At 36.0% G+C, this 27999-nt stretch overlaps 1 protein-coding gene across 1 annotated transcript; it reads left to right on the forward strand.

The window, feature by feature from the left end:
* Positions 1-5: 5 nt before the first annotated feature.
* On the forward strand, positions 6-27999 carry LOC149529403 (eukaryotic translation initiation factor-like). The gene is made up of 5 exons (XM_089809000.1): positions 6-463; positions 601-775; positions 1426-1551; positions 27367-27432; positions 27537-27999. The coding sequence occupies exons 1-5, from the start codon at positions 279-281 to the stop codon at positions 27582-27584; spliced, it is 600 nt and encodes a 199-aa protein (XP_089665126.1). The 5' UTR covers positions 6-278; the 3' UTR covers positions 27585-27999.

The following is a 27999-nucleotide window of genomic DNA, read 5'->3' on the forward strand; positions in this document are numbered from 1 at the left end:
CACTCGTCCATGATGAACTCATTTTGAGCCATCACCAATTAGAAAAAGGGTCCATTGAGGTGGGGTACCCAATTTTTCAATTTACCCAAACGTTCGTTCGAGAAGCAGGGTTTGTGGGTGGTTTGTGAGACTCTGGTCTTGTGAATCGAAGGAAACGAAACTATAAATACCTAAAGGTTTCGATTTTAAAACCCTCGATTTTCAATCTTAGGGCTTCCAATCCTCAACTGCTTTGTAAGTACGAGAGCAGAGCATAGAAGTTATCCATCACTATTGCAATGGCGGAGGAAGAATTGCAGAACGGAGAAATCATTGAGAGGCCAATCGATGGGAGCAAAAAACATCCCTTAGAGCGAAAGTGGACATTTTGGTTCGACAATCCCTCTGCAAAATCCAAATCGGCAGCCTGGGGCAGCACCCTTCGCTCTATTTACACGTTCAATACTGTCGAGGACTTTTGGTGGTGAGTTTTCAGTAAAAAAATGCCTTCTAAAAGATTGTTTTAAATCTAAATTCCATGAGAAGAGATTTAGTATTTGATCAGGTCAATATGAAAAAGTTAATTGCTGTTTTCTCGTTGCTCCTGCTTCTGTTACTCAGTTTATACAACAACTTGTTTATCCCGAGCAAACTTCCACCCACGACTGATTTTCATTGCTTTAAGGCGGGGGTGGAACCCAAATGGGAGGACGCTCAATGTGCCAATGGAGGAAAATGGACCGTCAACAATACCCGAGGTGGCAAAGAGGAACTCGATAAAATCTGGCTTCACACGGTGACTTCCCAATTCAATCTTATTCCCTTAAATTTATCAGCCAAAGTAGACAAGACTTGTTTGTGATCGTAGTTTTTAATATTTTATATATTTGAATAGATCTTAGTTATCTTGTTACCTCGGTTAAATCTCGGATGATATTATGCGCTATCTTGAGCGTTTTGTGGGGAAATTCACATTCGTCAGATGTACAGAAGTAATTTACACGCACTATTTCGACTTGTAAGCCTTATGTACGTGTGGGAAATGTTCTAATGCATCCTATAAGCCTTTCATCAAAGCTTGGAATGAATAGCACACTTAAGATCTAGATCTAATTATGTTTACAACTTTGCACTTCTATAAATCCTTTAGTTCTTACACAGCCATCTTGTCACATGGCTGCCAAAGATATGGATTCGCCTGTAAATGTGGTTATTGAACTAATATAACCCATTGACCTTGCATAACAACATTACTGCTTGTGTGTTTAAATTATGACTTTTTATTACGGTGATAAGTATTTTAAAGGTCATGCTCTTATGCATGTCTCTTATTGCTGTTACAGTACGAATTCCTAGAGAGTTAGAATAAAAGATTCAGTTAATTAGGTATTCTGAAAATTTGAGTTTATCTGATTTGGGATATTTCAAATTTGGTTCTGGGTGTAGTTGTTAGCTTTGATTGGCGAGCAATTTGATGAAGCTGATGAGATATGTGGGGTGGTGGCAAGCGTACGAGCCAGATCAGACAAAATTGCCTTGTGGACCAGGACTGCTGCTAATGAAGCTGCCCAGGTAATTTCTTCTGTGCAATTTTACATACCTAAAGATGGAAATTGTTTATCTTCTATGGCTAAAGGAATACTCAATAAAAATTATAATTTACTTATCTCTTGTATCAATGAAAGTAAATGCACAATGGTTCAACAGCAAGCTAAGAATACTGTAATATACAATTCTTTTCCAAAGTTGTGGATTAAATTGCTCTTCACAAAAATTAGCAGAGAAGTTTTTGCACAGTCACATATTAATTTAAAAACTTGACGTCAAAGCTAATTGTGAAACTTCAAATTGCTCTGATTCATGTGGCTGGAGTGTGCATTTGACTTCCTTTTACGGTTTCAGTGGTCCAACTTTGTTAATTTAAGCCAGTGATACCCAGTGCTCAAACATTAGCATCACTTAGTCAGATGGACAAGTCTCTTTTAGGGGGCATATATCATTTCTAGGAGGGAAGCCAAAAACCTGATGATTTTGGGATACCCCAAATTGAAGGTAGATTCATGTCAGTCTAGCGAATGAGATCAACCTAACAGTCTTACCTTTCCCTCATGGGCAAGAGTGTTTTCCAATTGTGATTGGGTGCCAGGGTTTAGAAACTGGTTATGACGTTATTCTCCATGCTCTAGTGCCGGGATCTGAGATTGGGTCAGGGTGTGAGCTAGGTACTTGTCTTCAATCAGATGCTGCATTGTAGATGGCTTGTAAATCCTTAAAACCTTGTATTTTGTACAGTTGGCATTGTCTACTTGATTGCTGCTGAAAACATTGAAATCTTAAGGTTTTGTTTTGAATTTAGACATTTTAGAGGTATTTGCATATTCCCCAAGGAAATGTCTGCTCAACAGTAAAGACATATTTCTTCACACGTCTCAAATAAAAATTGTAGACTTCTTGGATGTCTGCTAGGTGTGATGAACCTGTCAACTTTTACTGCAATGCTTGTTAACCTTAAGCCAGAACCAAGGGTCCTGGATAAATGTCTCCTGATTTCAGTGGACTTATTTTAATGTGTACGTTAGTGGATGCTTTGGAATCTGTGATACTGTTGGTGCTGTTTCCACAAGTTGGGGCAACTAGGGGCAGAACTGTTGGAGCGTAAAATAACATTATAAAAGAAAATGTATGCATAACTTTGATGTCAGGCACTTTGGTATTTTGAATTGTTAAAGCATTTATTTAGGTTTTGTTGAATTTTAGTGCATGATTTTGCACATAATAATGCTATTATGATTAGACTATTAGTTTTCATTGTGTTTTTATCACTTAATTTATGGATGTTTAAAGGCCAACCAAATTTTTTCTTTGAAAACTGTGTTTCGTACACCTGAATTTGTATCTGCACTTGTTTCCAGATTTCTTAACCAATATTTATTTTTTATTATGTATCATTCAAATCCAGTTTATTGTTTGAAGATTGGAGATACATATAAACTATATAAGTACTTGTTGTGATTGGTTTTGTATGACATTTTACTCCTGTTATACTAAGTTGCTAGTTCAAGTTTGGATTTGGGGTTTGAGTTTGCTAGTGTGAATTTTAGTAACCCAGGATTGTTACTGCTAGGTATGACTGGAGAATGTGTGTGTGCTGACTTGGATGCATCTGTTGTGCAGTTTGAAGTTTTATGTGCGTGTGTGTGTGCTGACTTGGATGCATCTGTTGTGCAATTTGAAGTTTTACCCTAGTCATTTATATGGGTTGTTGGAGTGGCATTGTGGTTTCTTCTTATCCAAATGACCCAAGAAATATCTTTGATGCTTTCTATGAAAATAATTGATTGCATTCACTATTTAATTATCAATTACCTTTATCTATATTGTGTAATGTCCCCATCTTTTTAGCATCTCAGTGGAGTTCTTAGTGTTGACATTCTCTGAGGGCTAAGTGGAGAAATAAGGAGAAATTGATTAAATTAATTTCTTATAAAGTCATTAAATAAATAAAAATAAAAAGGCGACTTTATATTTAATTAATTTAAAGTAATTGAGAGTGCATTAATTATTGGAAAGGGGAACTTCTAGTAATTTAATTTTCTAGAAGCACAATTAATTATTGTATTGCAAGAGAGAAGCTTCTAGCGAGTGCATTAATTATTGGAAGGGGGGAACTTCTAGTAATTTAATTTCCTAAAAGCACATTAATTATTGGAAAGGGAGAAACTTATAGAGAATGCAATTATTAAATATTTTATTTTCTTCTAGAAGGGTGAAGGAAAAGTATAAATAGAGGTGAGAGGTTCATTGTTTATCATCCAATTATTGTGAATTGCATTTGATATTAAGTTGGGAGAAGAAACTAATGTTTTCGATTTTAGTCAGCCATTGAAGAACGTAAACTCTTTAGTTTTGCAACCATTTGAGGTGGTGAAATATCCATTGAATTTGGTATTCAGGAGAGCTAGAGTTCAGGATTTCTATTTGTGTTTAAATTGGAGAATAGATTTTGGCTACTATAGTACGCAAGCATAATGCCGCACTGTAGTATCTATGTTTGATTCATTTCCATTCTTGGGCATCACTATTATCAGGTTCCTCTTGTAACTATTAGTAGTTATCATTGTACTTCATAAGCATATGTTTTTGCTGTGATAATTTAGAATCAAGTTTTGGCATTACTGTAGTCATTATTGTATGTCAATTGTTTGTTAAAATGTCAGTTGGCTGTAGGTATGCATTTCATATCTAGTTTCCATGTATTTGCATTGAAAATACCAAAAGAATTTTACTTGCATATTAGTTCCTTGTAAGAGGATATTACATTGCTATCAGAGCTTGCTTGCAAAGTGTTTGACAAAATGTCGAACAATTGAACTAGAGAAGATTTTGGTGTTTGAAGAAGTTATAACTTGTTGGGGTTATTACATTGGTATCAGAGCTTAATCCTGCCATCCTGAGGGTTTAGCAATCACATGCAACCACCTGGGGTTGGCTTCCACAGATTTTTCACTCACAGGCAAGGTTTATTAATCAAGGAACAAGATTTTTAAAGACAGCCAAACACCATGGGTGATAAACAGGAGTCTAGCCCACCAAGAGACAATAGGAATGAGGATCAGGAAATAAAAGAATTTTACAGAGCAATGGTTACAGGACAAGAGCGAATGGCACAGGTTTTGCAGACACTCACCACCATGGTTGAGCGCATGAATCCACAGGATAGACGAAATGAGGAACAAGAGGATAACAGGAGTGCAGTGGGATCACCTAGAGCTCATAGAACTCTTTCCAGAACAACAAACAGGCCCACGTATCCTACCTGTGTTAGAGAGGAACCAGTACAGGAAGCTATGAAAAAGGCAAGTATGGAATATGTAGCCCTAACAAACAAATTTCAGTCCAAAGGAGCATCTTCTAGTAGGGATAACAAACCATTTTATAAAAAACGAGAGAGGACTGATTTTAAAAATGATTCTAAAGATAAAACTCTAGCACCTTTTGACAGGGAAACATTAAATGATTTGAAAAAGAAAAAATTATCTTTCTACTGTAAGGAACCCTATGATGCAAACCATGATGGTCCTCTTAGACCAAAGGGCAAAGCTAACAGAGTTATTTGGCATACTATGAGGAATTAGATACAGATAATTCAGACTAGCAATCTGATATAGAGGAAATAGATGGTGAAAAAAAGGAAGACAAGGCTGAAAACTTGTTTAAAATGGAGTTCAAGGATGGGGAAGGAGATGGGAAACTTAGGGAAGCTTGTCTCACTAGTATTAAGCAAGAAGGATCATTTCGAATGAGAGGAGTACTTGCTGGACAACGAGTTATAACTTTGGTTGATACCGGTGCTGCTCATAATTTTATTGATGTTAGGTTGGTGGAAAGGCGTGGCATACAAACAGAGGAGTTTGGGGGAATTAGAGTTAGGGTAGCTGATGGCTATGTCCTCAATTGTGATTGTAAGATTACTGGACTCCCATTGGAAGTTAATAATTATGCCTTTAAGGAAGATTTCTAAGTTGTGCCTATGGGAGATACAAGTATAGTCCTTGGGATGAGTTGGTTGCACGATATTGGTGAGTTCACTCTTAATCTCAAGGAGATGGAGATGAGGTTTAAAATAAATGGGAAGACACAGATTCTTAAGGCAATTAGGAACAATGATTTCAGAATGGTCTTTTTCCAGAGGATAGCTAGATTGATTCGACATGATCAGGTAGAGTGGGTAGTAGAGTGCATGTTAATGCCATCACAGGAGGAGCAACAGAAGACTGAATATGCTCCTGATATTTAGAAGCTTAGAGTTAAACACTCTAAGGTGCTCAGTTACATTCCATTAGGTAGACCACCAAACAGGGATATTGAGCACATCGAGTTAGAGGGGGCTAAGCCCATCATGATTACACCTTATAGGTATCCGAAGAGGTTGAAGGATGAAATTAATAAAACCATAAAGGATTTGCTTGCTATGGGCCACATTAGACCAAGTAAGTCTCCTTTCGCTTCTTCAGTGGTGTTGGTGAAGAAGAAGGATGGGACATTAAGGATGTGCATTGATTACAGGGTGCTTAATAAGGAGACAATTAAAAACAGGTACCCCATTCCTAGGATCGATGAGTTGATAAATATTCTCAAAAATAGATTTGAGATCAGGTTATAACCAGATCAGAGTTAGAGAGTAGGACATCGAGAAGACAACCTTTAGATGTCATTTTGGCCATTTTGAGTTTGTAGTTATGCCATTTGGGCTAACTAATGCGCCTGCTACTTTTTAGGTAACAATGAATAGGGTTTTCCATCCTTAGTAGAGGAAATTTGTACTTGTCTTCTTCGATGATATCTTGATGTACAATAGATCTTGGGAGGAGCACTTGGTTCACCTTGACACGGTGTTGGATGTATTGGGCAAAGAGTCCTGGTATGCAAAGGAGTCGAAATGTGATTTGGGTATGATAGAGTTGTTATATTTGGGTCACATCATTAGTGCAAAAAGTATATGCATGGGTCTTGAAAAGATTCGTGCCATTGTGGAGTGGCCTTCACCAGTGAACCTTACACAGTTGAGGGGCTTTCTTGGATTATGTGGTTTCTACAGGAGGTTTGTGGATGGATATTCTAGGCATGCAAGACCTTTGACCAATATGATGAGAAAGGGAGCTTTCTTGTGGACTCCTGAGGCATAGGAGTGTTTTGAGAAATTTAAGGAGTTGATGACTTTCTATCCAGTGTTAGTATTACCAAATTTCAGCAAACCTTTTGAGCTACACTGTGATGCTTCCAGAGAGGGCATTGGAGCAATGCTTATGTAGGAGAAGCACCCTATTGCTTATGTAAGCAGGAAATTAAGAGGGCCAGAGCGGAGCTTCAACATATATGATAAGAAGATGTTTTCCATTATGCATGCTTTGGCTAAATTCAAGCAATATTTGGTAGGTAGCAAATTTTGTATCAAAACCGACCATAATAGTCTAAAACATTTTTTGGGGCAGCAAGATCTCAATGATAGGCAGTAGAAGTGGGTGAGCAAGTTACAGTCCTATGACTTTGATATTACATATTTCAAGGGGACAGAATGTAGTTGCTGATGCTTTATCACGTAGGCCCCATTTCAACGTATTGACAGATATATCGGAGGATTGGAGACACTTGATCCTTGCAGAATATGCAAAAGATGCGTGGACCGTCGGATTCATATATGGAACTATTCAGGACAGCAGATACACCCTTGCGAATGAGCTCATCATTTACAAAGGGCAAATATTTTTGGTTCCAGGCTCAACAGTAAGGAGGATGGTTCTAAAATCTTTTCATGATTCACGTATGGTAGGACACCCTGGTTTCTGCAAGACATACTGGCAGATTAGAGAGTGCTTCACATGGAAAGGGCTCAAAGCAGAAGTACTTTAGTATATTAGGGAGTGTCCCACTTGCCAGCAGAATAAGCAGGAACACTTCTATCCAGGCGGTTTACTTCAGCCACCTTTGATTGCTGATAGGAAGTGGGAGTGTTTATCAATGGACTTCATCATAGGACTGCTTAGAGCCCAAGATAGGGATGACATATATGTGGTTGTGGATCGCCTTACGAAGTTTGCACACTTCTTTTCGATCATTGCTACATACACTGCTACATAGGTGGCAGAGTTGTTCTTCAAGGAGATTTTCAGACTACATGGCTTACCTCAGAGCATTGTGAGTGACAGAGACAGTAGGTTTGTGAATCATTTTTGGTAGGAGCTATTCAGGTTGTGTGCAACAGAGCTCACTCCGAGTACTAGCTACCACCCTCAGATAGATGGTCAGATAGAGATATTGAATAAATGGGTGGAGGGATATCTCAAAAATTGTATAGCTGGGCAACAAAAAGCATGGGTAAAGTGGATTTATCTCAATGAGTATTGCTACAATACCACTTATCACATGTTTATTCAGATGTCACCCTTTATGGCCTTGTATGGGTATGAGGCAACCAATTTTATTGATTTGCTTTTGAGTGACAGTAGAGTGCCCAGTGCAAGTGATTTGTTACAGGAGAGTCAAGACATTGTTAAGACTCTCAAGGATAATATAACCAAGGTACAGAATCAGCAGAAGTAGTATGCAAACTAGAAGAGGACAGAGCGGACTTTTGAGGTTGGAGATATGGTGTATCTTATGTTGCAACCTTATCGTCAAATCTCTCTCAAGAAGAGTGGTGCGAGAAACTTAAGCCACGATACTATGGTCCATTTAGGATTATTAGGAAAGTGGGAGAGGTGGCTTATGAGTTAGATTTGCTAGCAAAGAGTAAGGTGCACAATGTTTTTCATGTGTCACGCCTCAAGAAGGCACTAGGACATCATATTGTTCCTTTTATAGTGCTCCCACCCTTGGATGATGAGGGAAAATTGATATTGGTGCCAGAGGCTATCATTGATTTCAAGGAAAGGAGCTTGAGGTGGCACACTATAAGGGAGTATTTGGTGAAATGGAAGGACCTTCCAGTAGAGGATGTGACATGGGAGAATGAGGAGATTTTGTAGCATCCAGACTTGAAGTTGCTTGAGGACAAGCAATTTCAAGGAGGGCGGACTGTAATGACCCCATCTTTTTAGCATCTCAGTGGAATTCTTAGCCTTGACATTCTTCGAAGGCTAAGTGGAGAAATAAGGAGAAATTCAAATTGATTAAATTAATTTCTTATAAAGTCATTAAATAAATTAAAATAAAAAGGCGACTTTGTATTTAATTAATTTAATTAATTGAGAGTGCATTAATTATTGGAAGGGGGAAATTTCTAATAATTAAATTTTCCAGAAGCACAATTAATTATTGTATTGCAAGAGAGAAACTTTGAGCGAGTGCATTAATTATTGGAAGGAGGAAACTTCTAGTAATTTAATTTCCTAAAAGCATATTAATTATTGGAAAGGGAGAAACTTCTGGAGAATGCAATTATTAAATATTTTATTTCCTTCTAGAGGGGTGAAGGAAAAGTATAGGTGAGAGCTTCATTGTTTATCATCCGATTATTGTGAATTGCATTTGATATTAAGTTGGGAGAAGAAACTAAGGTTTCCGATTTCAGTCAGCCATTGGAGAACATCAACTCTTCAGTGTTGCAACCATTTGAGGTGGTGAAATATCCATTGAATTTGGTATTCAAGCTTCAGATTAGGAGTTCTATTTGTGGTTAAATTGGAGAATAGATTTTGGCTGCTACAGTACGCATGCATGATGCCGCGCTATAGTATCTATGTTTAATTCATTTCCATTCTTGGGCATCACTATTATTAAGTTCCTCTTGTAACTATTAGTAGTTATCATTGTACTTCATAAACATATATTTTTGCTGTGATAATTCAGAATCAAATTTTGGCATTATTGTAGTCATTATTGTATGTCAATTATTTGTCAAAATGTTAGTTGGCTGTAGGTATGCATTTCATATCTAGTTTCCACGTATTTGCATTGAAATACCAAAAGAATTGTACTTGCATATTAGTTCCTTGTAAGAGGATATCACATTGATATCAAAGCTTGCTTGCAAAGTGTTTCACAAAATGTTGAACAACTGAACTAGAGAAGATTTTGGTGTTTGAAAAAGTTATAACCTGTTGGGGTTATTACATATTGTGTCTTCAATGATAGATTATCAGATATCTCGTGTTATCCCCATCATTCTGAAATTAGTTATAATTTTTAATCAAGTTTGACATGGAGTTGACAAACCTTGTTTCCTGTACATAATCTGCATTTCTATAACAAATTAATATAGTCGTGATTATTGAGGATCTAGACTTTCACCATGACATCCATCCGCCATGTAGACAAAATGTTTATGATGCCATTTACAAGTGACTTTCGTGATCACTTATAAATCTCATTGTAACATGTTGGCTGTCTGAGCTGTTGATGACTTGATGATCAATTGAAGCCACCCATCATCTTGTGATCGCCTTCATATTGTGCTTTTCTTTCATGTAGTGATCAAGTTGCATTCTCATACTTTCCATTCATATGTCTATTACTTTGCATTCATGCATTATTTGCATTCTGTCATGCACATATACACAACAATTATAAAACTGTCATGCCTATATACATAACAGCGGCATCATACTATCATGCATATATGCATAACAGGTTGGTGTTGCATTATCTTTTATATAATGATGCCAAGTTCTTAGTCACATCCGAATACATTACACATTGCATATTGTTATTAAGCCTTGCCTTTGCCTATAATCAGATTGCAATTGCTTTACTATGTTATAACAAAAATCACATTTCATTTGCAATTTTCAATGTCTAGCCTTTGATGCATTATGACATGATTAATACGATAATCAGTTGAATAATTCAGTCAAGAGAGGCATCTCTTCAATTGTGCCTTTTTTTTTCAAATTGCACATATATTATGATGATCGTATCATCCAATCAAACATCATTGATGAAGAATTTGTTATTTATCGACATTCTATTTTGGTGCAAGCATATAAAGACATTATCAGAGTTGGCATCTTAGAAGCATAATCTTATTGCCATATCAAATACAACTATCAGTGTTCATTAGAGCATATTGTTATTGTCATATTAGACACAACCTCTATAAGTATTATTCAAAGCATATATTGATTGACATATCAGATATGACCAACAAGTATTGCATATCCATAATCGTAGATCAGACACAACAAGAAGTATATGGTATTAGTGTAAGAGTTTTAGGTGACTCTACGACACCCCTAGGATCAAATGAAAGACCAAGAAAACTTGCACAAGAGATTGGCAAGACAATTGCATGAAGATGCAAGAATGCTATTATTGATAATGGACTTGATTGACATCCAATGGATTGATTTGAAATGTACATAATAGGCCTCCTTATATAGGAGAGGCGATAAGAGACAATGATAAGGAGAAGATAAGCTATCACCCACACAAGTTGGAATCACACGTCCACGAAAGGTGGATCATCCTCCATTATGCAATGAAGTATCTGTGCAATGATGAGGATGATAATGTGATAAGTGCACTAGAGATGGAATGAGATAACAACTATGACCACCTAGAGTGGAATTCTCCTACACCATGTGTTTAATTGAGGTGCAAACTCCTAAGTGTCTCAATCACAAACTACTAGGCAATGCATTATCCTAAGTAAGTTTAAGTAAGTGAAATTAGTAAATATTTAATTACACCAACAATTAGGACTCATCTTAGACTTGGCACATAATTCCTGTCTATCAGAAGCAACAAATATATTTATTTGATATTGATTGTTCTTACAAGCATAATTGTTTGTATATCAAATTAAACGATATTTGTCACATTGCATATGTATTTGGAATTAAGCATCATACATTTCTTTAATTGCATAAAATTATTGTATATTCATCAGTTGTTCATTAAGGGATTGCAAATAACTTAGTAGCGTTCCATAACAGAGAAAAGGGGGACATTATAATTGGTATTAGAGACATCTTTCTTGCAAATATATTAACAACGAAGAAATTATAACATGTAGAGGAAGAAGAGCCAGACAAAAAAAGTTCGCAAATAGGAGAGGAAGGACACCTTATTTACTGAACAAAGGGATCTACAAAACAAATTTACACTATTAATAGACATGTTAAGCCATAAAACACTCGAGCAGTAGAGAGCAATAGGGCACCATTCAAAAGAGAGGAACAATCACAAAATGGAAGTCCAAGGATACAAAGTTCTTGTTGAGGAAGAATTCTCTTTTGCCAAGATACAAGATTAAATAAAGCAAGATTGGGAAGAAAAGCAATTTACAAGCAAAAATGTCTTTTAAGGAATATCTGGATTTAAGTGTAAAATAGCAAAGAGGGAGAGTTACTAAGGTGTTGAGTTTGATAGAAGCATTCTTGATAGAGGCAATATTTCCTAGAATTGTAGCAGCTAACTATGCCAAAGAAGCTTTCAAAATCTTCCAAAAAAGCTACAAAGTGACTATTAAAGTCAGATTGGCGAAGCTTCAAATTCTTTGTAGAGGTTTTGAGAATCTCCTAATGAAGGATTATGGGTCCATTTTATATTTTCACACAAAAGTTTCTGGTTTTGTTGAATTGGCTGAGGATGAAATGGTGAAACCATGGAGGAGAGGAGTTTGGTGGAGAAAATCCTCCAAAGTTTGCCTTCAATAATTGATGTAACATTCATTGTAGTTAAAGAGTCAAAGGACCTCTCTACACTGATTGTGTTAAAGATAATCTGTGAGAGAGCTCATACCTATGATTGACATTACATCGAGTATGCTTTGAGGTAGCTTGCGTTGAATAACTTACATGGGCAAAGTTGGATGTCATTGGTTCATGGATTAATGTCGTTAGTTTCTATGTATTGGTCGTCTCTTAGTTGGACAAAAACATTTGAGTTATTCCTTTATCGTGTTTGAGCTACTGGAATGTGATAAAATTCTTTCATTTATATTATTCTTGTTAATTGCTAAGTGCTGACATGTCATCGGTATCGTCTATATTATGATGGTAGTTATTGTTATGTGTTTGTTGTCATGAATACAGGGTTCTCTACACTCATTTTTTGTTGTCAATCACATAGATGATATTCCTTATGTGGATCTTCCTTTTTTTGCCTCTTATGAGCCAACTCTACAATCATTAGGTAATATGTTGTCGGTTACGTGTTTGATTCGTTTTGTATTTTTCTTGAGACTTTTGGCATTCTTAATGACATCATTGGTCATTGTCCTTCGTTAATGTTGTGACCATTCTCACTTGGTTTGTTCACTTGACTGAGTGGTGATAGTCTATTCTTTGCAATGTGTTCTATTTTGAGAACTCAAGGCAACAATTAGGGTGTTGGTTTTTATTCTAGTGTGTGGGTAATGCCTTTTTTGTGTTATTCATTCTTTATTCAAGGTTAATTATTATTGAGATTCAGAGAGAGCAGAATATGGGTATGTCCTCCAACATACTTGTGTAGAGTAAATTTTAAGCTATGAGACTTTCATATTTGTATTAAAGATTGTCTTTAGGATGATTGATACATGATCATCAAGCTTTCTTTTGCTTCTATCTTTATGTTTTGACACTGTTGTTCAGTTATTCTTTTGGAGAAGAATAGTCAAGCTTATTTTAATTGATTAAACCTTGAGTTTAATCATAAGCTGTAGATTTGTAATTGTTCTTGTGTTTTTCCCTCGAATAGGAGGGTTTCCCGAGGGTAAATAATCGTCTCATTTGTTCAAATATTTATTGAGTTTCTGTTTATTTCATGTGATGCTATTTTGGCTCAAAACATTAACAAACAGTGGGTGAGTTAATGGGTTATTTGCTAATCCATGAGTAATCCCTAAATAAGTTTGCAACTTCTTCCTAAGAACAAGCTTCCAAAGCTTAAGCCAATGTATAAGAGGTTGGGTGAGAAGTAGAAACAACATTGGATGGAGTTCAAGAGGTTGAGGTAGATGCAAGTTCAGACAAGGAAGTGTATATAGCTCGGGACGAGCATGAGTCATAGATTAGATCCAAAAGAAAAATTGCAAGAAAATGAAAGATAAAACCTCCAAATGGAACTTGTTAGAATCAAGCTATAGCTCTCTGGCGGCAAGCCATCCAAATAGGATTAGTACAAAAAAACATGTAGATTTGAATAAAAAAACTGCAACCCATAAAGTTAGAAATGAAGCTCAAGCTTTTCTTCTCCTTTCAACAACAATGTCAGGAAAACAAATGGCGACCTTCAAAACAACTCTCAAACAAGGATTAAGTAACCTTGATACCATGTGAGAATTATTCAAATGAAAAAGTATGAAAGGAAAGAACCCAAGAAAGTTTTGTAAAGAAGATTGTTACCATAACCCAAAAGCTTGAAAGTGATTCCAAAGATCAACACAAGGAGACAAAATATTTTTGAATGTGTGTGTGTGAGAGAGAGAGAGAGAGAGAGAGACGGTGCCATGGCTTATTACAAGAACTACATTGTGTGTGGGTGTTGTTAGAGAATGAAAAAGGAGCATCTCTTATATAGAGATGAGAAGAGGAGTTATTTAGTAGCTCCCAAGTGGATGAATGCCACATTCATAAGTGTGTGTACTGAGTGTTATAATTCTCTAAAGGAGGAATACACTATTTTCTTTAATAAAGGAATTACCAGAATGACATGGACAAGAGAAGAAACACTAAATAACTCCTCTTCTCATCTCTAAATAAGAGATGTTCCTCTCTTATTCTCTAACAACATCCACACACAATGTAGTTCTTATAATGAACCCTCTTTCTCTCTCTCTCTCTCTCTCGGCTTTGCCTCATTCATAGTAATTCACATGGGGTTTTTTCTTGTTTTTTCCCTTTCAAAAATCTTTTGTCTCCTTGTGTTGATCTTTGGAATCAATTTTAAGCTTTTTGGTTATGGTAACAATTTTCTTTAGAATACTCTCTTGGATTCTTTCCTTTCATACTTTTTCATTTGAATATTTCTCACAGCAAGCAACTCTCAAACCAACTATAGACAAGGCAAGAAGAAAAACTTCTTGAATCAGATGTATGATAAGAGCAATGTTGAGTGTTATTATTGTGATATGTTTTTTCATTTTACAAGGAGTGCTAGAAGAAATAAGTCACAACGTTTGTTATGTGCAATACTGCTCAAGCTAACTCTAGACAAGGCAAGAACAACAACAACTAGAATCAGAGGTAATGATAAGAGCAATCTGAGTGTTATTATTGTCATAATTTAGTCTTTACGTAAGTGAGTGCTAGAAAAAGCACCAAATTCAGTCCAAGTAAAGTACAAATGTGGTTGATGCAAATGTTTATGAAGGAAATCAGTCTGCAACCTTCATCATGTGCAATAGTGATGAAGAAGTCATTCGGTATTTGGATAATGGCTGTAACAACCACATCAGTGGTAATGAAAGTCTTTTTTCTTTCATTGATAAAAAAGTGAATGCTGAAATTAATAGGGGAACAATTTAACTGTTCCAGATGTGGGCGATGGATCTATTATGATACATTACAAGCAAAATGAAAAAAAGGAGTTTTGAAGTGTTTATTTTGCCTTAGGTATAAAGCATAATTTGATGAGTTTTGGGACAACTGATCCAAAATGGATACAAAGCGCTTATGAAGAAGGGTACATGCATTATTTTTGGCAAAGATGTTGCTAAGAAAGTTGTGGCAGTAGTTCAAATGACAAACATTGAAATGTGTCCTTTGAGGGTAGAGACATGATGCACGCCCAAGCAAGAATGTACAATGATACGACAACAATCAACATTGAAGCTAGTAATTCAAGACCTTAACAAGCTATGGCCTCTCAAGAACGAACACTTAGGCTATGTTGGTTTGAGTTTATTGATAAAAAAAAGAATGGTAGATGGTTTGCCAAGGATAGCAGAACCTTGTAGCAATTGTGAGGCTTGCATTTTGGGTAATGGACACTTTGGTCTTGTCCAAGAAAAGAATGGTAGATGCTTTGTTAGGTATAGTAGAACTTAGTAGCAAGTGTGAGGCTTGCATTTTGGGTAAGCAACATAGGCAACCCTTTGGGGCAAGAGCACCATTGGAGCTGGTGCATACTGATTTGTAAGGCCCCATGCAAAGTATTTTTATGGGGGGGGGAGTCACGTTAATGACTTTCATTGATGATTTTAGCTGTAGGACATGTTTTTTGTTTTGAAGCATAAATCTCAAGCATATGATAAGACTTTGTTTTTTAAAGGCCCACAAACTAATTAGTATCCACAACAAATGGAGTGGTTGAGGTGAAGATAGGACCATTACGAAGATGACAAGGAACATGCTAAAAGCAAAGGGACTCCCAAATGAATGTTGGGGTGAGGCTGTAGCAACAATAGTGTACTTAATAGTAGCATGCTAAAATCAAAGGGACTCCCAAATGAATATTGGGGTGAGGCTCTAGCAACAATAGTGTACTTGATGAAAATAAGTACTATAAATGCAATCTGTGATAAGGTTCCACAAGAGGCATGGACAAAACGCAAGTAGACAATTGAGCGCTTGAGAGTGTTTGGTTGTTTGGCATATGCTCATGTGTCAAAGGAGAAGAGGCATACATTGGATGACAAGGTGAGAAGTGCATCTTCATGGGCTATAGTTCCGAGTCCAAGGCATGTTGGTTGTAGTTGCCAGTTACCAAGAAGAGAATAATTAGTAGAAATGTTGAGTTCTTTGGGAATTGAGACATGGGATAACATGATGGACATCTGTTCAAGCACTTCAAATATGGTGCCCATTCATGATGAAGATTAACAAGAAGATGTTTTAATAGATGTGGAGTTGGACAAAAATCCCAAATAGTTCCGGATTTAGATATGCTATTAGATAGACAACTCGAAACAACTCTTGACACAAATAGGCAGGCAGCCACAAAAAACTAGACAATCAGCATTAGGGAGCTCTAGACAGCTTCGGCTTGGTACATAGATTGCAATAGAGGTTTTTAGACAGCTGTAGACTTATTTGTATAACAGAGTGTCCATAGTAGGGAGAGTTCAAACCCCACTCTTACCTTCATAATGCCAATGAAGACCAAGAGTCCAAGGGAGATCTACCAAAGTGAAGGGTATGGTGATGAGTTTGATGAAAACATAAATTTTGTGTTATTTCCTCATAGTGATCATATTTTTTTTGAAGATGCTGTTAAAAGAGGATAAATTTTTTGAGGCCATGGATGGTGAGATAAATGCAATATAAAGGAATAGGTCATGGAACCTAGCTAATTTGCCTCTTGGTAGGCAAATGCTTGGGTTCAAATGGGTTGATAAGACCAAGAGCAATGTTGAAGGAAGGATAGGAAGGCTTATAGCAAGATTGGTTGTCAAGGGGTAAAAATAGTAGTTTGGGAGAGGCTGTGATGTGATGTATGCTCCAGTTGGAATGATGGAAATCGTGTGGTCAGTCATAGCTAATGAAGCACAACACAAGTGGAAGGTAGATCAGATGGATGTGAAATCCACATTCTTAAATGGAGTGTTGAAGAAAGTGTGTGGAACAGCTACGGTTATGAAGTTTTGGGTCAACAAAGTAAGGTGTATAGGTTGAAGTCTGAAGCAAGCTCCAGAGGCATTGTACAAGAAGATTGACTCATTTTTGAACAATGGCTTCAGCAAAAGCAATGGTGAGCCCATTCCTTTTTATCAAGGCAGCTTATGGTAAGACTATAATTGTTGTATTCTATGTAGATGATTTAGCTTTTACTTGAGGGACGCTGAGTTCCTATATACTGAGTTTAAAGAGGTCATGAAAAAAGAGTTTGGGACCAACATATTTAGGTCTCTTTGTTATTTTAGATGAGATTAGTAGCAATCTACATATGAAACAATTCAAACACCATATCCTGGGAAAATCTTCAAACTAGCAGGTGAAAAGTTCAACATTGGTCTCCTTTTATTATTGAAATAATTAATTAAAATATAGTCAATTATATAACCAATCAGAAGACCCGATCTGCTACTGTAAGCTGTTCTTATATGTCAATCAATATGTAATAATGATCTTATAATTGTCGCTTTACACACACACACATATATACTTCTGTAAGTATCAATCTCCTATACTAATTGATCTGCAATATATGTTCTGCTATATGTGTATTGTGTTTGATAATAGTATCTTATCCTTTGCAATGTTATAGAAATGGCAATCTCAAGTGGATCTTTCATGATAATATACGCTGTGATCTGAGTGTATTGTGTGTTCTGCATGTGTGCGTGTGCCAATCTGTATAAATCTCTGGCAGTGATAATATTTGTATTCCAATTGTGGTTCTTATTCAATGATCTCCTCAATTGAGATCTAACACTATTATATATGAAAGGCATCCTTTATGAAGTGACACGACTAGTCCATGAAAAGTGGCAAACAGAATTAGTTTGCTTAACAACTGTTCGATTTTTTATGAATTACAGGTATATGTATTGTTAATTGGCGATTGATAATAATCATAATTATGAAGGTCACGCTTTTCAAGAGGATATTGGATTGATATTGTTGAAGCTCATTTAAAACATAGTTAATTATAGATTCATCCTCACAACTCTATTCATCAACACTCTTGAGCTGTTTTGACGGCACCTCTAATAAGATAAATGCATGATGAAATATTTATTTCTCAAGAAAAGTATGCAAATGTAATCTTAAAGAGATTTATAATGCAACACAAGAGGCTTGGACAAACACCAATAGCCATGGCTCTTAAGTTGAGCAAGGAAGATTGCCAGCTACAATGTGATATAAGAGTTTTGGTGGAAGTTTGATGTATTTAACTACGATTAGGCCTGATATAATGCATACTGTAAGTTTGATTTTCAGATTTTATGGAGACTCTAAAGAACACCCATTGGCAAGCAAGTAAGAGAATCCTAAGATATTTGAATGGTACCAAAGGATATGGTATTTTGTATATTGCAGGAGATGAGCATGAGCTGGTTGTATATATAGATGGTGATTGGGCAGGAAGTGTGGTTGATAGGACACAAACATCTAGTATGTGTTTCATTTGGGTTTGGGATCAATATTATGGATTTCCATTAAACAATCCATAATTGCTCGATCTACAATTGAGGCTGAGTATATAGCAGAAAATGCAACATGTCAAGCCACTTGGCTAAGAAGGATCTTAGCAAATTTGATGGAAGGACAAGGAGACAAAACTACAATTCAATGTGACAAAGATTCATCAATAGCATTTGGCAAAACATCCTGATTTTCATTGAAGAAGCAAGCACATTGAAAATCAGGTATCATTTTGTTGGAGTTGGTTGAAAATGGTGGAATCAAAATGGAATTTTGTAAGTTTGATTAGCAAGTGGCAGATGTTTTCACCATGTTATTGGGCGAGGACAACTTTGAACTCCCAAGGAGAAATCTGGGCATAGTTGATTTTGATCAAGAATGGTCTTGTCTGTTGGCTTAGGACAAAAGACTAGTGTTGGAATTTTAAATTAAAATTAATTGCCTTGAGCGTCTTGATGTTGCCACCTTAGTGTTAAGAGTAGCCAATAGTGTGCAGCTAGAAGATTGTGCTGGGATTTCTTCACCCAATTTACTTTTGACACACACCAATAGATTGCTTGTAAAAGTATATGGTAGGTTGATTTGAATTTTGAATTTGAGAAGAAGTTTTTGAGTGAATAACAAGAGACAAAAATTGAGTTTTAATCTCTGTATTTTGTGTTCGGTATCAGAGCATTGTAGTTTTGCAAGGATATAGCAAATGTAGGAAAATGTGAAATGGTCTCTTTTTTGTCAGCAACTAAGGTTTGGAGGCACAACTCATGCGAAAATATGCCACATCAACACTTCTAGTGAGAGGTGTGCTAAAAATGAATTTTAAAAGATCTGTCCAAAACTTAATCATTGAATACTTATGAGTTGTACGAAAAAAATTCATTATTTAAAACAGTATAATATGCTTATTTAAAATTTTAAAATAAAACATATATGCAATCCAATTGTAATGCCCCTTTCTTGAAATAAGATTTAATAAGAGAAAAATTAAATATAATCTAATATAATTACAATTTAATTAGGTTTATTGAAAGGTCAAGAGATATGTAATGACTCGTCTCCTTCAACCTAAGATATTAAAGCAAGGAGAGTTCATTTGAAAGGGGATACTTTGAGGAAGGAAGAAAAAATGGAGCAGAAGGAATTAAGGAAGCATTAATGTAGGGAGGAGTAATGGGAAGTAGACAAGGAAGTGACTCTTTCATAAAGGAGAGTCACGGCTATTGATTATGGTCACAACCTTTCACAAGGTTGTGACCATAATCAATAGGTGTGACTCTCCTTTAAATTGGAGGTTATAAAGGGGAGAATAGTTCATATGAGGAAATCTGAGTGAGATCAATTTGGGGAATAATATATTAATTAATCTCAAGGCAACAATGAAAAGTGGTGACTCAATCCTTATGAAGGGTGGTGACCCTTTCACCAATAAAGTACAATGGAGGTTTCATTCCAAGCAATCAAGGGGACCCATCAATCATCACAAACCCACATCTCAAGGCATCAATCAAGTAAGACCTAATCATTGACCAATTATGCTCAACCGAGAAAGCAGCAATCAGCATCCCAAAGAGGGTGTCAGCAGACTTGATATTTACAAGGTGCTTGGACAATCCCAAAAAGAGTGCAATACATAAATAATCTCAATATATTTTGGGAAGGATAAATGTTGCAGTTTCTAATCATTGTATCCAACACAAATGACCCAACAGTTCAACACAGAAAATGCTCTTCGTTGTGATAAAGAGTAACACATTATTATTTAAGGTACAACTTATGATGAATTTAGAATTATCATAAAACTTTTTGACAACCTTTCATATTTCATAATTCATACAAGGAATTATTGTGCTCCACTTTTTACATTTGTGATAGGACAAACTAATAATATGAAGTATTCCCAATGGACATATTGCAATGCCAATTGTTGTGCACATCTCAATAGTATTTTTTCACATAAGAAAAATACTTAGATGAGCACCTTGTTCTAATAAATGACTCATGTATAGTATATAATTATGATAAAAATATGAAGCAAAAACATATTATTTCACTTGTAATGAATTCGTTTATATAACATTCATAAGTTCTCATGTGTTAATATATGGGTTCATGTCGACTTAGATTTGGCTATTTGTTTATTTATTGTGGATTAGTTATTGACAATAGATAGTATAGATATGTTTTAAGACTCAATCCTATAAGGACAAGTAGCATACCAACCATAGAAGCAAATATTGTTCTACGCCATTTCTCCCCATACCCAAAGAAAAGGATGTTTTCAATTTCTGGGTATATTATTGAAAAAAAAAAAAGTATTGGGGACCCAAAAAATCTAGTAAAATCAGAAAGACAGAGAATATTTTTGAAACATGTAAAGCTGTCCTAAATAAATAGATAGTGAGAGCGAAATAAACAATTGTGCATCATGAAGATAAATACAGATTTTTCTCATTAATTTTGAGATGTCTAATTATAGATAGTTTTAAATGTCTTTATAACAATGTCAATAAATAACATAATGTTATCGATCTTGAGGGCAATAAAATGCAAAAAAGGTAGAATACTAAATACACTTCACTATCCCTACCATTCTCCTTAACTATCAAGTTGAAAGAGACTTCTATTCGCAAAATGGTAAAAATACAGTTGACAAAAATAATCTCTCCCTAGCCTCTTCAAACTACCTCTTAGGTTTACAGGAATGGCAACATGTATGCCTGGCTTTTATGAAGGCGATCGAATTATTGATGGCCATATTGAATTTAATTGATCATAATACTAATTAGGATGGTACCGAACATCATACCAATTGAGAATGTGTAGAAAATAATAATGATAGTACACTATTTGTTTTTGACTGCAACAATTGGGTATAGTGCTCCCTATAAACTGCAGTGCGCCGAACAAACATTTTAATGTGACTAGTGATGCTGGTGCAATGCGTCCTCCGGTACCACTTGGTCTGGGGGGGGGATATTGGCCCTCCTCACATTGTGGTTTCTCACAGGAAGCTCTTTTCAATCGAGCTAGTCTCCCAGCCCAGTTATAGATTGCTATTGATTATTAATTAATAATTACAATTCAAATGACAATAATGATGACAGCAATCTCAACGTGTGCAATACTATTTACTGCTGATATGCAACAATGAAAATGACCGAATGATTACCTCAATCATATAACTATTTTACCAATGAGATAAAGACAACAATATCCATCAATAAGTAAAAATGACAGCACTGACATTCGTGACACAACAACAATGACAAGTCAAAAGATAGCATAATCATTTGATAGTTGTCTCTGGTAGTGATTATGCTCAAAGATCATGAATAATGATAGTAATTTTGCTTTAGTAGAAGGCAACAGTCTATCACTAATTGCAATAATAAGAGTTGTGTTTCTTATTTACAAGGTTTGTTAACCCAATTGCACTAGGCATCTTCATAACAGTAAATAATTATGCTTATTTTTCAAATAAGGATAGCAATAATTGAAATTGAACCTTGGCAAACAAATCTGATTGCTATTCAACTGTAGCTGCTAGAAATCTTAACAGATACTTATACTATTCAAGGTGTATAACCCATTTATGAAAACTTCTGAGTAGAATGACCAAGATTTGCTGGGTTGATATGCTTATATAGGAAGTGATAATTTATTGTGATATTACTAGTGCCATATAGTCAATTTATATTTTTGAGAATTTTGGTCAGAAATATTTGAAAAAGGTGCGATATTTTCAAGTTTGTGAACCCTACCAAGGAAAAAAAACTTGAAATGTATTTGTGATATTTTAAAGATCTTTGTTCCTACGACACCAAGTCAAACAAAAGGATCCAGCCCAACTATTGGTGCTTCTCCTCCATTTGGTTTTATCTTCTAAAATATGACAGGCTGGGTGCATGACATCCTCTGGCAAAGGCTTTCAGAAAAGCTCTAAATTTTTTTTCGCTGCTTCATACATTGTTTTTGAACTCCTAATCTTCAAACGATAGAATTTTTACTGCAACTTATATAAAGCATTTGCCCTAGATTCCTCACTCCCCCGAGCTCAAACTCTGTGCAATTGTGTTTAAAAACCTCTTATGACAATGACTGAGGAGGCATGGTGATTAATGGAATGAATATGGTCTGAAAGATTCCAGACTAGCTTAAACCATAAAAAGCTGTGAAACAATACAAAACAAATATTATAAAAATTGAAGGTTAGTGCACGTAAGATAAATTTTTTCTTTCTTATAAATTGAATTGGATGTCTGAATTTTGGAATTTTCTCAACTGAACTGTCTCTTTTCTTGAATTGGAGCTTCCAACTTTTTACCCCATTTGAATAAACTGAAGTGTTTCAACATGGCAACTACAAGGCCTAGGGCTTGATGAGCTTATTGAGCTGAGCTTTGGACAAATTAATTTCATTCTCTTCGTTTCACTGTTTATGATTTGCATATCTTAGGTGTTTCAAGGGCATTCATTAACTTGCATTGATAATGTATTGCAGTATCCTGGCTCTATTGAAGTTATAATGTTATATTTAATGGTCAATTGGTTGTTTTTGAGTTGTTTTTAGTAACTTTATTTATTTGCTTCAGGTCACTATTGTTTGTGGTTTAGAAACATCATTTTGTAATAGTTTTAGAGGGTACTCCTTCCCTTATTCTATTCACTTGATTACCGTTTCATGGTATCAAAGCTAAGTTTATGTTTTTGTTGATAAAATTTGTACCTACAAATTAATTTTTATTAACAAAAATTACGTGGTTTTTGCAGTAAAGAATCACGTTTCACACAGCTAACTCGTGTTATTCGTTCAGGGAAAATGTGGAGGTTTTTCTGTGGAAATGCATAGGTTTTTTTCTTTTTCAGGAGGGTGATTTTTTTCTGAAAATCACTAACTTGCTCGGCAATTTCTATAGTGATGGGATTTCTGTTCATTTCTAGGCTGCATCCAAGGGTTTTTCTGGCCTTTTTTGCAGACCTGCATCTATTTTTTCTGACCTGCATGATCTTTCCTCAGCAACCACCTCAATTGGTTTTTTCTTTGGTTAAGACACTTGGCAGCTGGTCGTGCGATGATTTATCTTGCAATTTTTAGACATTTTCAAGTCTGTATTTTTGGACAATAGGGTTTCTGCACTTTTTAAGTGCTGGAACTGCTGGTTTTGCCATTGTTTCTGAACACTGGGCCTTCTTTTATCTGCACTGCTAGGATTTTCTGCCCTTGAAGACTGATTAGTGTTCCTACAAATTTATAACAAAATCATGGGTTATTTAAAATTTCCTATGGCTAGGATTGTTCCGTCTGGCGCTAGGGCTCTAATTTTGTAACTGATTTTTGCAATCAGATATTTTATTATGTGCCGCTTACCTTGAACTTCATGTGGTTTTCTTGCTGAAAGGTTTGACATTCTTTGAGTATTGTTGCCTAGAATAGATTGCTCTAGGTAAAATTGCTCTCCTCATAGCAGCAGGCAAAGACCAAGACAAGTTTTATGAGCGTAACTGTGGAGTGGTTGTGTTGCAACGATTTCACCAACTTTTGTGCTAACACAGTATCAAGCATCAGCTTATTACAACCTATACCACTCAACAGAATGCTGTTGTTGAGTGGTGGATCTGTACAATTGCGGAAATGGCTCCATCCATGTTGGAGCGAGAAATGGTCCTTGGAAGTTTTGTGCAGATACAATGTATATTGCAGTGTACCTTTTGAATTGGTCTTTTACACAAACCGTCAAGAAGAAGACCATAGAGGAGGATTGGTTTGGGAGGAAACCAAAAGTTAGCCACTTGAAGATTTTTAGTTCAACAAAATATGCTTGGATTCTAGATGCAAACTCAAAAGACATAATTGGTGCTTATAGGATACAATGCAGTCAAAGCCTATCGGCTGATTGATGTGGACATTGAACGTTTCACATCTAGTAGAGATGTTTTATGGCGAGTAAGGTTGGCCCTTTTAGCTTTCTTCTCCCATATTGAGTCTTGAAGATCAGCCTCTTCTGACTTAAGATTTGGGTGATAGGCTTCCATTACCTCCACTTGAAGGGAGAGATTCTAATGATTTTGAACTTGTGGAATCTCCTTGGCACAATCCTATACCACCAGACTTCCTTGGGAATGATTTGGATCAACATCCAGATGATTTCATTCCAGGCAGCCCAAGTCATAACGATCATCTTGATTTGGAAAAAAATGCTTCTGTTCTCAGGTCTAAGTGGTGGGAAAGCTTATTAGTGACATTGGGGATAATGAGCTTGTCATTAGGGGATCATCCAGAGGCAAGGGCAAGCATAGTACTGCTAATTTTTCTCTTATGGCTAACATTTAAAATGCTCATGAGCCCCAAGATATTTCGAAGGTAAGAGGTAAGGCGGAATAGGGGAAGGCTTTAGAAGTTGAACATCATAGTCTTTTGAAGAACAAAGTTATTCAATCCTCTCCTAGGTAAGAATTCCATAGGCTACAAATGGGTGTATAGAGTGAAATACAAAGCTAATGGAACTCATAAACACAAAGATTGGTTAGTGGCTAAGGGCTTCTCATAAAGAGAAGGCATTGACTATGAGGAGATGTTGGTTTGTGGCTAAGGACTTCTTGTAAAGAAAGGCATTGACTATGAGGAGACCTTGATTGGTGGCTAATGACTTCAAAGCAATGAGAAGAACAACACCTGGGTGTTCGCCAATCATCTACTAGGGAAGAAATCACTTGGCTACAAATGGGTGTATAAAGTGAAACACAAAGCTAATGGAACTTATAAACACAAAGCTTGGTGGCTAAGGACTCATCGTTAAGAGAAGGCATTGACTATGAGGAGACCTTTGCTCCTACAGCAATTATGAGCACCATCCAACTGGTTCTAGCCATTGCAGCTTGATTTGGCTGGAGAGTGCCTTAAATTGGTGTCAAAAGTGCTTTCTTCAATGTTAATTTGGAAGATGTATATATGCTACAACCTCAATGTTTCAAGTTTGCAGGTAATGAGCACCAAGTATGTAGATTGGTAAAGACTCTTTATGGCCTAAATCAGGCCCCCAGGGCTGTGCTATATCAGATTGACAGATATTTGGAATTTTGAATGCATAGGTCTTTTAGAGATTTACTTCAAAACCAAACTTGTATGTCAAGAGTGAGGTAGTGATATTGTTCTTGTCATCGGTGTGGATGTTATCATCATTATTTGTAGTGGCCAGTGGGGCACATTTGCTTGAGCAGATTGGCCTGAATTTGTGTCAGGCAATTGATACGAGGCTATGATTTATTTGGGTGTTTTACATTATTGTCTCAGTTCGGGGTTTGGCAGACAGGTGGCAGTGTTTTCATCTATTAGTTGAAGTCTGGAGTTTGCTAGACAAGTTCAAGATGCAAGACTGCGAAGTCTCATCTACATTATGGAGAAAGGGCTCAAACTCCTCAATTGTGAATGAGTCAGTATTTAGCAAATTTCTCAGACTCGGCAAGGGTAACTTGACTCGTGAACCAGCTCGGATTCGGCAGTGACTCGGCAAAGCAACAAAACCTTTGAAATTTTTATGAAGATTTACCCTTGCCTTCACCCTTTTGCTATCATATATTGAACCCTGCAGGGCTGACCGGGCTCGCCGACCTGGACCCAGTAGGGCTGACCCGACTTGTCGACCCGGGATACTTGTCCAACTCACGGATAGTCTTGGAACTATGGTATTTTGGCAGTGTCACATATCTTACGGCCACCAGATCTGATCTAAGGATGCTGTGAGCTGCATATCTTATTCCTTATGACCCCTAAAGCAGAACATTGTGTTTTAGGGAACTGTGTACTAAATATGTGAATGGGGCATCCTACTTAGGCATTCTGTACAGCGGAATCAAAGATCCTTGGCTGATTGGTTTTGCAGATTCAGATTGGGCAGATTCTATTAATGGTCATATTAGTTTTTTAGATAAGATTAAGTCGTTTTTAGCAGCTTTCTTTATTTGTTTCAGTTCACAATTGTTTCTATTTTAGAAACATTGTTTTTAAGTTTTTTGAATGATATTTACTCCTTATTCTATTCATTCGATTGCCATTTCACACTTTAGGTGGATTAGATATATGTATGCTATGTTCAACTTCAAAGGTAGTGTACAGAGTTGCAAATGAAAATACTGCATAGGGATAAACTAATATGTTTCACATTTCTTGTGCATTTAAGTGAAACATCATGCATTTAATGCTGAAGTGTATAGAGGTGTAGCACTATTCCAGATAATAAACAATGTAAGTTATTTGGTTGTCACTGCAGTAGTGTCATCTTTACAAAGGTCTCAACAGAAAGTTAAAGACATAGGTTTCTCAAACCATATAAAAGATTTTTGATCTACTTTTCAGATCACATCCACAATCCATCATCAAAATAGAATTGTCATGCATGCACAATTTGTGTCTACACCTGGGCTCATGGGGGTCAATTTTATCCACCTTTGAAGTGGGTGCACAACTATGTCTAAATGTCTGGACACACAGGGTCCTGCACACACATCTTTCAGCACATCGTGATGTGCTCATTTCATTGTGTTATTATGTTGTTGACGAGCTACAGAATGTTTGACATATTGTTTAAGGTTCAGTTTCTGTTAAACTTAAATTGTAGCTACTTAATAATTGTCATAAATGCGTTGTCCACCTTGTATTGGTAGGTAAATAACATGCATAAATCTACTTTCAGCTCTGGTTGAAAGAGGAACAATTGGTTTAAAAATTTGATGTTAATCATTGTTATTCAAGTTGTGCTAGTTTGCATTGAGCAACTACCCATGTTCTTGATTTTAATTATTTTGGCCAACTGAATGTTTATTGTCTGATAAAATCTAATTTTTTAACTTAATGATATGAATGAATTTTCATTTGAATGTGCAGATGAGCATTGCTAAACAGTGGAAAGAATTCATTGACTACAATGACAAGATTAGCTACATATTCCATGTAAGCAAACATTCAGAATTTTTAATATGCTTTTCATGGAGCTTCAGTTAAATTTGTCAAAAGGTAAATGATTTCTAATTTGTGACCACCTGTATTTTTAACAGGATGATGCCAAGAAGGATAAATCTGGTAAAGGCAGATACACATTATAGTGTGTATCTCAAGTCTGTATTTTGTTGGTCCCCGCAATTGTATGAAAAGAAATTTGCGATCTGCAGTATATTCCAACATTTTCGAGTTGTATTATAATAGACGAGTAAAGGCAGTATAATGTGGTAGTAGTATTAACCACTGGTTTTTTGAAAAATATAGTTCTTTTGATGGTGCTGCAGTTTGTTTAGATTCTCATTAAGCAATTTACAGGTTTGATTTATTATTGTAAATGTTTTGAATCCATATTGAGAACATTGGTATACGAGAACTGTTGCATAACATTTACTTCAGTTTAGGACTATGAAAGTTTGTGGGGACCTAGGAAGTAAGATTAGAAATGCACACTTCTGTAGAGAAGCTGTCATATATATTTTGTTTTCTAGACCTGAGTTATATCAGATACAAGTTCAGACA

The sequence above is a fragment of the Cupressus sempervirens genome, chromosome 11, assembly GCF_028749045.1.
Source record: "Cupressus sempervirens isolate cs-2001-9-10 chromosome 11, ASM2874904v1, whole genome shotgun sequence".
NCBI classification, from domain to species: Eukaryota; Viridiplantae; Streptophyta; class Pinopsida; order Cupressales; family Cupressaceae; genus Cupressus; species Cupressus sempervirens.

Coding starts and splice junctions, on each gene's coding strand:
- LOC149529403 (XM_089809000.1), top strand. CDS start 279: ATGGCGGAGGAAGAATTGCAGAACGGAGAAATCATTGAGAGGCCAATC. Junction 776..1,425: donor ATAAAATCTGGCTTCACACG/GTGACTTCCCAA, acceptor TTCTGGGTGTAG/TTGTTAGCTTTGATTGGCGA. Junction 1,552..27,366: donor CTGCTAATGAAGCTGCCCAG/GTAATTTCTTCT, acceptor TTGAATGTGCAG/ATGAGCATTGCTAAACAGTG.